This window comes from Anomaloglossus baeobatrachus, chromosome 7 (genome assembly GCF_048569485.1).
Source record: "Anomaloglossus baeobatrachus isolate aAnoBae1 chromosome 7, aAnoBae1.hap1, whole genome shotgun sequence".
In the NCBI taxonomy this organism is placed as follows: Eukaryota; Metazoa; Chordata; class Amphibia; order Anura; family Aromobatidae; genus Anomaloglossus; species Anomaloglossus baeobatrachus.
Window position 1 is genome coordinate 62,980,151 of NC_134359.1, and position 13,712 is coordinate 62,993,862.

The 13,712-nt window shown below is 47.6% G+C and overlaps 1 protein-coding gene across 1 annotated transcript; it reads right to left on the minus strand.

Annotated features, from left to right (window-relative positions):
- Positions 1 to 264: 264 nt before the first annotated feature.
- On the minus strand, positions 265 to 9,140 carry ATP5MC3 (ATP synthase membrane subunit c locus 3). Its single transcript, XM_075317363.1, has 5 exons — positions 9,036 to 9,140; positions 8,748 to 8,842; positions 8,258 to 8,335; positions 5,919 to 6,112; positions 265 to 520 (listed from the first exon to the last, which is right to left on the minus strand). Exons 2-5 carry the CDS (start codon positions 8,784 to 8,786, stop codon positions 406 to 408), a joined length of 426 nt encoding a protein of 141 aa, XP_075173478.1. The 5' UTR covers positions 8,787 to 8,842; positions 9,036 to 9,140; the 3' UTR covers positions 265 to 405.
- Positions 9,141 to 13,712: the final 4,572 nt, after the last annotated feature.

Below are 13,712 nucleotides of genomic sequence, written 5' to 3' on the forward strand. Positions count from 1 at the left end.
GCCATTATATAGAAGTCAGTTATTTCACAAGAATAAAATAAATGTAAACCTTTTAATTGTGCCAACATGTAGTACAGTGTAAATTAATTTCCTTACAACACTAGCGCAGATCACTTCTTTCCATTGATGGCTTTTAATGCAATTGTAAATTAGAAGATACATTGCAGAAGTAGTGATTTTATACCCCCAGGTGAATCCTCCCAGGTTTTGATTTCTCATGTGCATCAAAAAGGCATTAACTGCAAATGACAAAACCGTACAAACTTTTGTATCTAAGTTTTACCATTTTTAATGAAAGGACTTTGGAAGTATGGTACATTTCCTTGACAACACAACATTTCTCGGGAGCCACAGTAAAATTTATTTTACATCTGATCGGTTGAATGTCGACATTCCCAGCACCATTTACATGGCGAATAAAATTAGGAAAGCAACCATCAAGCAAAACAGGCCCATAGCTTCAGACAGGGCGAATCCCAAGATGGCGTATGAGAACAGCTGCTGTTTCAAAGAAGGATTTCTGGGGAGAAAAAGAAAAAAAAATTAAATTATGTTATGCTTACCAAGTCAAAACATTTGTACAGATTACTATTAAGATACAAAAAGGCAGTAAGTGAGGTTTAAAGGGAATCTGGCAGCAGGTTTTTGCTATATAATCAGACAAGACCCCAATTCTAGGGATGCATCACTTTCTGCAGTTTTGAGAAAACCCTCGTTTGATGAAGTAGAGCTAAGATGTCTGGTTTGTGTACATCTCCCACCCACACCACTGACTGGCAGCTTCATGTGTACATAGTCAGCTAACTGCCAATTGGTGGGGGAGGGGGGGATACACAAGACCCAGTGCCTGACTCCAGATTTAGTATTGCACTGACTATTTCTTGCTGATAAAATGATCATTGTATTGAAGCTACATCCTAGTAAATTACAATCCTGGAATCAGGGTCTTGTGCTCTATATCATGGTGTACCTCCTTAAATAGCAAAAACAAGCTGACAGATTCCCTTTAAAAATGCAAGTCAAGTTAGCCAATTTTATATACTGTGAAAAGCAAATAAAAGAAAAGAATGTAAAGGCTCTTGACTTTCATAAGGGACAATAATTGGGGTCATTAATTTAGACTTCTGTTTTTTTTTTAGCCAATTGTGGGTGTGCGGTCTTAAAAATCTTCATTCTAAAGCCAATTTCACACTTAATGGTTCCTATGTGGCCACAGGTTTCCTGACATGAACTAGGACAGCCTCAGACTGCATTATGAGCATGTTGCAGTCATGACGGATTGTGAAAGGTGTGAGTCTGGACTTAAGGGGTACTTTGCACGCTGCAACATCACTAGCGATCTCGTTAGCGATGTGAAATGCTAGATCGCAAGTGCGATCGTTTGAGATCGCACATAGGTCATTTTACACATGTGCAATCTCGAAACATCGCACTTGCGATCTAGCATTTCACATTGCTGATGAGATCGCTAGCGATGTCGCAGCGTGCAAAGTACCCCTTAGTCTGGACCCAATTTTCGCCAAACAACCCACTTAGGCTTACTACTAGAGTTGAGAGAGTAGCTAACTATTCATACTCTATACACAATGAGTACTGTCTAATAATCACGTAGTCGTTCTGAATAGCATGTGCAATGCAAGTCAATGGGGAATACTCAATGTAACGAGTAACCCAAATGCCGTACTATTTGCTACTCGCATGAATAGTGCGGCATTCGCGTTACTTGTTACAGTGCGAGTATTTCCCATTGACTCGCATTGCACATACTATTAGACAGTACTTGTTATGAGTATAGAGAGTGCAAATAGTTAGCTACTCACAAAACTACTTATTACCAAAGTGTCAATCCACAGCAGTCAGGAATTTAACCATGCAAATCTTAAATACTTTAAGGTTAAGTTTATAGCAAAGGCAGAAAAAAAAAAAGAAAAAAAAACACCCCAAAACTTGAACATTCAAGATGATTGCCAAAATGAATTAACCACAGCTGTATTTATTGTATGACACTGATTGACAACTGTTGGCAGTTTCTAGCAGTCTCAGACTTTAGATTCTGCACGGCTATTCAGTGATCAGTGGGGTCTGACGTTACCCATCCTGAGAAGTTTCCATTGCAAAAATCCCCACTAAGTAGTTTACGAGAATCTTGAGACACATGGGGAGAGGAAGGGGGGACCACAAGTCTCATGCAAGGACCCCAGCATAGCAAGGCAACAGCGCAGTCACCCTGCCACATAGTAACCAAGACTATTGAATAGTCTCCACCAACCAATGTGCCCTTGCAGGTGACAAGCCTACAAATCTAAAGTAAAACGCCTGATTAAAGTTTGCTCGTCTCCTGCAGACATGGCCACTTTAAGTATCCCTATTTGAAGTTGTAGTTGAAATCTTTAGTAATAACTAGATTGTAAGATTTACATCTATAAACAATGCCAGATATGTATTCACTAACAAGAGGAAGTGTTCTTATAAGGACCATCTAGAATTACTTCTCTTGGAAACTAAATATCTGACTCTTTATAATACCATAGTGCTCTGGGTGGCAGAATGGGTCAGACTTTCTAACACTATACTCCTATATAAATGGGCTCATATATACGTGTACTAAGATGTTAAATAAGGTTTTCTTGAATTGACAGAAAATTATTTGTGTGGAGACTTCATAGCACCGACTGTTAGGCTATGTGCGCACGTGTGCGCTCTGCACGGCACCTAAAAGGTGCGCTTCAGAGCGCAGCTGAAAAGCTCCGTTCTGAAGCGCATGGTGCCGGCGAGAACGTGCGCTCTGCCTGCAGCCCCTGCCATAGACAGATCAGGGGCTGCCGGCAAAGCGCACGGAAGTAGTAACATGTCACTTCTTGAACGCAGCGCTTCGGGCAGCAGCCAAAGCGCTGCGCTCTAAGACGCCACGTGCGCACGTCTCCTGCACAATGTCCATAGATTGTGCAGGGGACGCAGGACGCATGCAGTTACGCTGCGCTACAAATCGCAGCGTAACTGCATGAATTACGCACACATGCGCACATAGCCTAAATATTAAAGGGATGGTTCACTAGTTAGCATTACCGGCCACATCAATATAATGTTCAGAAAAAAGGCTTCTCAAATACCTTGTGTTGCCAATAGTGCCTCTATTGCAGTTCACTCATCCCCATCGTGTGACCCTCCCCCCCAGGGTCCGTGACCTCTGATGTCATCAACTTCCAGTTGACCTGACACCACTGTGGCCGGCCCCAGTCTGAGTGACTGTGCTGTGGGCGGAGTGTCACTGCTCATCACCTCCCTGCTCCCTCCACTACACAGCATTGCAGACAGGAGCGATGCTGGGCTGTGATGAGCAATGAAAAACACTGAGGATAAGTGGACCGCAACAGCGCCACTCACAGGCATTATTGGCAACACAAGGTATTTGAGAGAAGCCTTGTTTCTCAACATAATATTGTTGTGGATTGGAAAACTAAAGTAGTAAACCTCTAAGCAACTCCGACTGCATGCAACTCCAAGCATGAATTAATACATCAGTGGTAGATTAACAGTTAAAAAAACAAACCAAAAAACACCCCCAAACATTGTTTTGCAGCCTCTGCCTTGTAAAACCCATTCCTGATGTAGGGAGTACCAGTGTATCCTAAATTAGGTTCAGACTCCAGATTCAAACTTACTGTATAGATAGATGGGTGCTGGCTGTGTTATACATCTAGCATCTGCCAAAAACTGCAGTGACTGGAGCTAGCTACATCACAGAAGTCAGTGCATCTCACTTTTGTAAATATTTTTATACCTTTTCATAGGACACTGAAGATACAACATCTACAATGTAAAGCAGTGTACAGCATCTAACAGCACATTTGGTGCCCTCTAAATAACTGCCATTGTCAAAACTGCTGGCAACAAAAGTATAACCCCAAGGGAAAATTGTGCCCAGTGTCAAATTGTGCGGCCACCATTATTTTCAATCCCTGCCCTAACTCTTTGGCAGAGAATTCACTAGAGCAGTGTTTCTCAACTCCAGTCCTCAGGACCCACCAACAGGTCATGTTTTCAGGTTTTCCTCAATGTTAGACAGGGAATAATTCCATCACCTGTGAAACATTAAGGAAAACCTGATGAGGAAAACCTGAAAACATGATCTGTTGGTGGGTCCTGAGGACTGGAGTTGAGAAACACTGCACTAGAGGATCCTCTTCCATACTCCATGAGACCATTAGAGCTGATGTCAGACCCTGCACTCCTCCACCTTCCATTTGAGGATATCCTGCAGGTGCTCAATAGGGTTTAGGTCTGGAGACGCTTTGCAAGTCCAGCACCTTTACCCTCAGTTTCTTTAGCAAGGCAGTAGTCCTGGATGCGTGTTTGATGTCATCATATTGGAATACTGGCCAGCAGCCCAGTTTGATTAGGAGGGTGTTCATACTCTGCTTCAGTATGTCACAGTACAAGTCATTCATGGTTCCCTCAATGAACTGTAGCTCCTAACTGCCAGTGGCATTCAAGCAGCCTCAAACCATGACACCAGCACCATGCTTGACTTTAGGGGAGACACTTGTCTTTGTGCTCCTCACATGGTTGCTGCCACACGCCTTAACACCATTTGAACCAAAAAATATATTTTTATCTTTGTCTCATCAGGCCACAGGACATTGTTCCAGTAACCCATGTCCTTAGTGTGCTTGCGGTCTTTGTACATCTTTAGAAGAGGCTTCCTTCTGGGACAGCAGCCATGCAAACCAATGTGATTGAGTGTGCCATGCAGTGTGAGGGGTGTACTCACTTGTGATATACTGTATGTGGCAATGCCCCAGTGAAACCATTTCAGAGTGCAGATGGGGGTACTATAGCTGACCGGTGCCTCATTTGAAGGTGACTTGCTATACGTACAAGTGTTGCTCTGATTTAGGATCTGGCCAGGTTTAGTCCCTGTGCTTCTATGCTGCAAAGGCAAAGCTGCCACTGCTTGTAGCATCAGAGCTTGCAGTTTAGAACAGCGGTGCTCAGCCATCCCATCCTCTAGCCCAGACTAGCTTAGGAGCACACCACCCCATTAGGCTGCTTTCACACATCCGGTTTTTGCAGTGTGGCACAACACGGAGCTTTGCAGAGAAAACAAAAAAAAAAAAAAAAAAAAAAAAAAAAAAAAAAAGAAAAACTTTTGCTGCCTGGCACCTTTTTTTGTGCGGCAAAAAAAACCCAAAAACAACGCATTGCACCGGATCGGCGCAATTTACAAAGCAAGCCTATGGACGCCGGATGCGGTTTTTTGCACTGCGCATGCTCAGTATCAAGCAGAATCTGTCAAAAAACGGACAAGCTGCATGGAAAGACTTATGCAACGGATCAGTTTTTTTCACCGCATCTGTTGCATAGGTTTGAGCCGCACTGCAAAAACCGGATGTGTGAAAGCAGCCTTAGCAAGCAGAAAGACTGGAGAGTTGTGGTCCTGAAGACAGGAACATTAGATGGACAACCTACTTTAAAATAGGCAGTCTAAATACAAACTTTTTTTATCCACAAGTTACCAGGCAAGATCACGAAAGTTTAGGAGAAAACTAGCTTCAATCATTTAACTTGTGGCTCAAAACATTTAGTTTGTGAATACTAGACAAACATTTGCTGTCCAATGACAGCTCACCACTGAGCCAGACTAAAAGGGTATTAACGTGAGACAATTACTCAAAATTACTATAGGCCAAAACACAGAAACCAGAAGCTAGTGTGAAGCTGCAGGAATTGGTAAAAGGCAACGTCACTGGTATTGTAGCCATAGCAAACTTTGTTTTGATGGACAGGAACCTAGTCTGAAGCCCTACGAAGGCCACAAGAACACTTCATTATTAAATCCACAAGACAAGTGGAATCTTAAAAATAATCTCCAATAAAAAAAAATTAAAAAAAAATATAAACACAAGTAAAGTAGTTACCTGGCATAACCAATGATGAGACTACCAAAAACTGTTCCAATGCCAGCACCAGAGCCAGCCACGCCTACTGTGGCAGCCCCAGCACCAATGAATTTAGCAGCAGTGTCAATGTCCCTGCTGATCGCACTGGTCTGGAATCCCCTCAGTACCAGCTGGGTGCAGGGGTTCTGTGTCCCACTGAGGAGTGTGCTTCCCTAGATAAAAATATAAATAAAATATAAAAGCTGTAAAACCGTTCAGAATACTTGTTATTTTCAATTAACACAGAAGCACAAGTCATTTTTGTGATTACACCCAGGACAGAAGTTGTGTCCTTGAATTGACCCAGTGACCTGCACAGAGTGCCCTTCAAATTCATGGCCTACTGAATAAATCCAGACATCAGCTTTATCAGGGTTAACTTGAAACAAGTGAAGGAGAGAGTGAAATACTCAACATATCCTTAAAGGGGTGGTTTACGACTCTGCAGTAGTGATCACATCTCTAAAGCTGGTGTCACACACAGCGACAACGACGTCGCTGCTACGTCACCATTTTCTGGGACGTTGCAGCGACGTCCCGTCGCTGTCTGTGACATCCAGCAACAACCTGGCCCCTGCTGTGAGGTCGCCGGTCGTTGCTGAATGTCCAGCTTCATTTTTTGGTCGTCACTCTCCCGCTGTGACACACATCGCGGTGTGTGACAGCGAGAGAGCGACGAAATGAAGCGAGCAGGGAGCAGGAGCCGGTGTCTGGCAGCTGCGGTAAGCTGTAACCAGCGTAAACATCGGGTAACCAAGGGAAGCCCTTTCCCTGGTTACCCGATATTTACCTTCGTTACCAGACTCCGCCCTTGCTGCCAGTGCCGGTTCCTGCTCTGTGCACGTGGCTGCAGTACACATCGGGTAATTAACCCGATGTATACTGTAGCAAGGAGAGCAAGGAGCCAGCACTAAGCAGTGTGCGCGGCTCCCTGCTCTCTCCACTGTGACATGTAGCTGCAGCACACATTGGGTAATTAACCCGATGTGTACTGTAGCTAGGAGAGCAAGGAGCCAGCACTAAGCACGGCTCCCTGCTCTCTGCACATGTAGCACAGCGACGTTATGATCGCTGCTGCTTCTGCTGTGTTTGACAGCTAAGCAGCGATCATAACAGCGACTTACAGGGTCGCTGTTAAGTCACAGAAAATGGTGACGTAACAGCGACGTCGTTGTCGCTTAGTGTGAACCCAGCTTAAAACTGATAGGGAAGGCTTTGTAAATACCTTGTATTGCCAATTGAGACACTAAGCTACACTATCGCAGTCCGCTCTTCCCAATCACGGGATCCGGTGAGGACACGTCAACGTCCAGTAGCTGTGCGCCAGCCCCACTGTTCCTGAATCACTGGGCAGAGTTTCACTGCTCGTCACAGGCCAGCATCTCACATACTTACAGTGAAGGAGAGAGCAGGATAGATGCTTGGCTGTGATGAGCGGTGAAACTGTCTACAGCCCAGTCACTCAGGCAGACTGGGGCCGGTCTCTGATGTCACGTCAACTGGAAGTTGACGTGACATCACCAAATCCCAGAGGTCAGAGCCCAGGGAGGGGTCAGATGGGGGATGACTGGACCGCTATAGCACTGCTCAGAAGCTGAATTGGCAACACAAGGTTTTTACAAAAAGCCTTCCCTATCAGATTTACAGGGATGTGGTCACTGCTGCAGTGTAATTAACCACCCCTTTAAGGACAGCTCATCTTGATAGCATCCTTAGGATACTCTGAGGTGCAACAGCCAGCTATTCTCATCCAGGAGGATGCAAGACACCGAATGGAGCAGAACACCTCCCTTCAGTATGTAGCAACTGCTGCCAAGAAAAGGAGGCACAGTACATGGCTGCTAAGTGATGGAGAGCAGCCCCAATAAATATGATATTCAATAGACCTGTCCTTGGAACAGTTCAGATGACTGAAGACCCCTTATGGTACAAGCAGCACTTACACTGCAAATAATTCCAATCTTATAGCAAAAAAAGTGTCACTATGAAAGCCTGCCCCAATAATATTGCTTTTTGCACAGTACTGTAGTGGGTTAGATGCACAATGGGGCAGCACGGTAGCTCAGTGGTTAGCACTGCAGTCTTGCAGCGCTGGTGTCCTGGGTTCAAATCCCACCAAGGACACCATCTGCAAGGAGTTTGTATATTCTCCCCGTCTTTGTGTGGGTTTCCTCCCACACTCCAAAAACATAAAAAGATAGGGACCTTAGATTGTGAGCCCCAATGGGGGCAGTGTTGCCAATGTATGTAAAATGCTATGGAATTAATAGCGCTATATAAATGAATAAATATTATATTATTGAGACATGGTGAGTTACCTCTCCGGGCCGGACCTCTGGCCGAGACAGGACTGATGCAGAGATTGGTCTGTACAGCGCTCTGGACCCAGCACGGATCTGACAGGAGGAGGAAAAAGGCATTATCTCCAGTGATCGGATCATTTTATGCACATAAGGGGTTAAATGCTGCAAGACAGCTACTAAAAGTCAAGATCACAACAAAAAGCATCTGAAAGTAATAGACGTATAGAATAAGATGCAGCCCCTATAATAGCAAAGCCCCGGGTCTGCGGCCACTGCTCCGGGATGAATGGCGGCGGATGTCCTTGGGCTGTCAGCAGAGGTAAGGTCACACAGGCCGCAGTGTCAGTGCTGGAGGCCGCAGTGTCAGTGCAGCCCCGGAATCAGCAGCTGTCAGTCAGGGAGGCGGCGGGATCCGGGCACCGTGCGGCAGGAGGGGAGGGCTGCAGACACCGAGGCCCGGGCTGAGCCGCCGGAGCAGGCCGCGACCACCGCCGGGAACACTCACCATAGAAGGGGCACACACGAGCTTGGCGCAGGCGTACATGATGTCCGAGGTCTGGGGGGCTTCTGCCGGGAGTCGGGTCTGCGGTTACGGTCCCTCTGCGGGAGGAGAGAAGGAGGAAAAGTCAGAGAGGCGGAAAAATCGAGAAAATCAGGGGCGGACGAGAGGAAATGGAGACACAGCCGTGACGGCGGAGGGGAGCCCGAGTGACGCCCCACAACCGGGGAGCGGCGGCATACACAGGCACGGCGGATGGCGCAGGATCCCGGCCGCCCACGTCCCTCCGCTTACCGGCACCAGAGGTCGAACTGAACGGAGGACACCACGCAAGCGCGCACCGCCCTTTATAAAGAAGACCCGGATGGAGGGCGGGGAACACACTCAAGGTCACTTTGTAACAACTTTATTGACAGTGGATGACAGTAACAAAGAGCATTTAGTGGCTGATATCAGGAGGAGGGAGGGTAAATGACCTTAGAGTCACAAGAAAGCTCCGCAGCTGATGACAGGAACTTCCTGCTCTAAGGAGGCGGCGCCGTGCACGGTCAGGGCTGCCCTGGTGGCAATGTACCGACAGCAGGACATGGAAAGCGACATACAGGGATGAGAGGGACATTGTGCAGGAACTAGGAGGAAGCCTGCATTCCTCAGGGAAAAGATAAACCACTAGTGATGGCCAAACCCGAACTGTGAAGTTTGGGGTCTGTACCGGACACCTAGTGTGTGTGCACGGACCCCAAACACGGACGTCTCAGGGCAGTCCGTGTCACTGTTCAGGTGCAGCCACCCGGAAAAAAATAGGAAGCGAAATGGGGATTAAAGCAAGAAAGTTATACTTATCGGGCTGTCACTGCTCATTAAATCTCATGAATATTCACTGCTTTCCCCGCCCACCCTGTGTGCCGGAGTCTGATTGGTTGCAATCCTGCTTCCTCCGTCCACCCTCTGCTGACGTCTGTGATTGGTTGCCCTCACACTATAGGCCCCGTTACACACGTCAATTTATCGTGCGATCGCATGTGCGATCGCACCCGACCTCATCGTTTGTGCGTCACGGGCAATTTGTTGCCCGTGTCGCACAAAGTCGGTAACCCCTGTCACACGCACTTACCTTCCAAACGTGGGCGGCAAACATCCTCTTCCTGAAGGGGGAGGGACGTTCAACATCACACAGCGGCCAACCCAATAGAAGCAGAGGGGCGGAGATGAGCGTGACGTAAACATCCCGCCCACCTCCTTCCTTTCTCAATGCCGGCGGGATGCAGGTAAGCTGTGTTCATCGTTCCCGAGGAGTCACACGGAGCTACAGTTAGGTCCAGAAATATTTGGACAGTGACACAATTTTCGCGAGTTGGGCTCTGCATGCCACCACATTGGATTTGAAATGAAACCTCTACAACAGAATTCAAGTGCAGATTGTAACGTTTAATTTGAAGGTTTGAACACAAATATCTGATAGAAATTGTAGGAATTGTACACATTTCTTTACAAACACTCCACATTTTAGGAGGTCAAAAGTAATTGGACAAATAAACCAAACCCAAACAAAGTATTTTTATTTTCAATATTTTGTTGCGAATCCTTTGGAGGCAATCACTGCCTTAAGTTTGGAACCCATGGACATCACCAAACGCTGGGTTTCCTCCTTAATGCTTTGCCAGGCCTTTACAGCCGCAGCCTTCAGGTTTTGCTTGTTTGTGGGTCTTTCCGTCTTAAGTCTGGATTTGAGCAAGTGAAATGCATGCTCAATTGGGTTAAGATCTGGTGATTGACTTGGCTGTAATAACCTGCAGGTAACGGGATACGCAAGGACTGCACGGAACCACGGGGGTTAATCAATGCAAATTTAATAACATATTGCACAACACAGGTGGAGGAATAGTGCGGGAAAGGAGGGGGAAGAAAAGCGGGAATGTGCACAGCAGTAGATATAATGTAATATACATACAACCACTTTGAATAGCTTGTCAAGGGTGGGAAGCCTCAGATTGTACTCCCAAAAGCAAAACACAAAAATCCTTATTAAGCAAAAAAAACGCAGCCGTATTCCGCCGGCAGACACCTCTAAAGTTCAGTCTTTGTCCCGTCTCTGTAATTTGCCCGTGCTGTCTGGCTCCTCGCTCCACATCCAGCCTTTCTTGGATCTGTGTCTTGGGGAGATGTCACGCAGCACTCAGGTACTTGGACCTTGTTCAGCAGGGCAGAATGCAGCCTTGCCTTCTTCAGCACGTCCGAACACACACTTCTCTGCATAAAACAGCTACCAAACCAAAACCAGCTCCTCCTCACATCCTGTTCAGGACTGTACCAAGTAAATCAAGCAACAGGGGATTTGTGCCCGCTGTTCTTTGTTTTGACAGCAGGTGGCAGCATAACAAGGAAAAGTCCACAGTCTTCTAACCTATATATGTAAATGTTAACAGGTCTTACATTTCCCCCCCTCTTTAACCTCGGCCGTCCCGGTCGATACTCTCCTGAGGCGCTCTGCACAGGGGCACACGGTGGCAACTCCTGCCCTGCTTCACAACCTGTTGCTTGGGAGCCAATGTCTTAAAACAGGATCCAGTGGCAGAACACACAAATTCATCTGCCAAGTACCGTTCAGGGGGAATACCAGCATTAGCCCGCTCAGTCCGGCGTGGTACTACGGCTATGTCACCAGACGTCGGCGCCGTATCAGGGAGTACAGTATTCTCGTCCCCATCTCTGGCGATTAGTGACTCCTGCTCTGCAGGGGTGGCACCTGTGTCTTGAACGGATGGGGGCGTGGATCTCTCCCAGTCTGCTGGGTTGGCCGGGGCCCGCCACCATTCTTCATCGTCAGAGCCCTCTTCGAGGGTAACAGGAACGGGCACGGGCATCGTCTCCGAGGTACTTTGTCTGGTCCTGTCTTCTGAATAGCAGGGCCTCAGCATATTACGATGCAGGATGAGGGTGTCGCCTCTTCGCTCACCTCTCACTTCGTATACTGATCCGTGGGGCGAGATTCTTCTGATCACAATGTACGGCTCTGTTTTCCAGCGCTCGCTCAACTTGTTTCTCGGGTGCTTCTCTGCAACTAGTACTCGGTCTCCTGGCAAGAACGGGGTTTCACACACAGGTTTCCGCTGTGGATGTGTCTTTTCTTGCAGTCGCTTGGTGACAATTCAATGGATAGTCTCCAGCCGTCGACGGTGACAGTCAACCCAGGAACCCACACTCTGACCTTCACTGATCTCGGGGGGAGCCAGGTTGAGCTCTTCTATGCCTCTTCCGGCTCTTCCAAACAGTAGCACGTACGGGGTGTACCCAGTGGTGGAGTGGACACGATTATTGTACGCCCACACGAGTTCTGCGAGATAGCCGGGCCAGTGATTCTTACGATCATCCTCTAACGTGCGTAGCATTTGTAGGAGGGTCCGGTTAAATCTCTCGCAGGCTCCGTTGCCCTGTGGATGATAAGGCGTAGTCCTTGACTTCTGCATTCCGTAAATCCTTTGCAGCTCTCTCATGACACCGCCCTGAAAGCAAGCCCCTTGGTCGGAATGTATTCTTTTGGGGCAGCCGTACACCCGGATAAAGTCATCACTGATGGCTCGAGCAGCTGATTCAGCCGTCTGATCTCTGGTGGGCGTCACCACCGCAAATTTGGAGAAGTGATCTGTCATCACAAAGCAGAACTGATAGCCCCGGTGGGAGTGACCAATCTTCAGATAATCGATCATGAGTACTTCCAATGGCTCTTTGGTTGCAATAGTCTGTACTGGTGCTCGCTGTGGGGGAGCTTTACTTAACTCACAGGAACGGCACAGTTTACAGGCCTTCTCTACTGCCCGAAGCATCTGAGGACAGTATACTATTCTTTGCAACCACTGGTAAGTCTTGTCCGGTCCGAAATGGGCTCCCTTCTCATGCGCCTCTCGGGCCAATGGTACTGCCATCTTCTGGGGTATCACTACTTGCCACCGCACTTCCAACTCTGTAGCTAGGTGCACCTTCCGATACAGCATCCCTTCTTGCACCGACAGCTTATCCCACTGGCTGAGAATCTGGAGGGCCACGTGCGACAGCGTGGCCCGTATTTCCTTTCTAGGCTTGCGCTGCTGGATCACCCACTCTTTCACTTGAAGCAGTTCTGGGTCAGATGACTGGATTTTCACCCATTCCTCTCTGGTTTGGCCAAGCAGGCGTGATGTCGTGCCCGACGTAATTTCCAGCATACGAGCCTCTACCAATTGAGCGGTGAATTTACTGAAGTCCGGAATTTCGTCTTCCTCCAACTGTTCATCTCTCTCCCCCACTGGGGCTTCGGTGGTAACACGAGAAAGGGCATCCGCATTCTGATTTTCATGCTTGGAGCGGTACTGCACATGATAATTGTATCTGGAGAGTCGTGCCAGCGAACTCTGTTCCATTGCTCCCAGTTTGGCGGTGGAGATGTGAGCCAGGGGATTATTATCTGTATAGACTTCAATTTGGGCTCCCGTGAGATATTCCGAGAACCTTTCGGTTATTGCCCATACTAGTGCCAGTAACTCCAGCCGAAAGGAACTGTAATTCTCGGGGTTGCGCTCGGCTTCCCGTAACGTCCGACTTCCATATGCAATCACCCGTTCAGTACCATTCTGTACCTGGGCCAGTACTGCACCCAGGCCGTAGAGGCTTGCGTCTGTATACAACCGAAAAGGGAGGTTATAGTCTGCATAGGCAAGCACAGGGGCGCTAACCAAGGCCTCTTTCAATCGGTGTAAGGCTTCTGCTTGTCTTGGTCCCCAGCAAATTTTCTGTGCTTTTGGTCCTTTCGCAGTCCCTCGGAGCAATTCGTGCAAAGGTTCTGCCTCCTTCACGAAATCTTTGATAAAGCGACGGTAATATCCGGCTAGCCCCAGGAAAGCTCGAACCTCCCGCACTGTGCTGGGTGTGGGCCATTGTAGCACTGCTCTCACTTTCCCATCGGAGGGCTGTACGCCGGCTTCTGACACCTTGTGT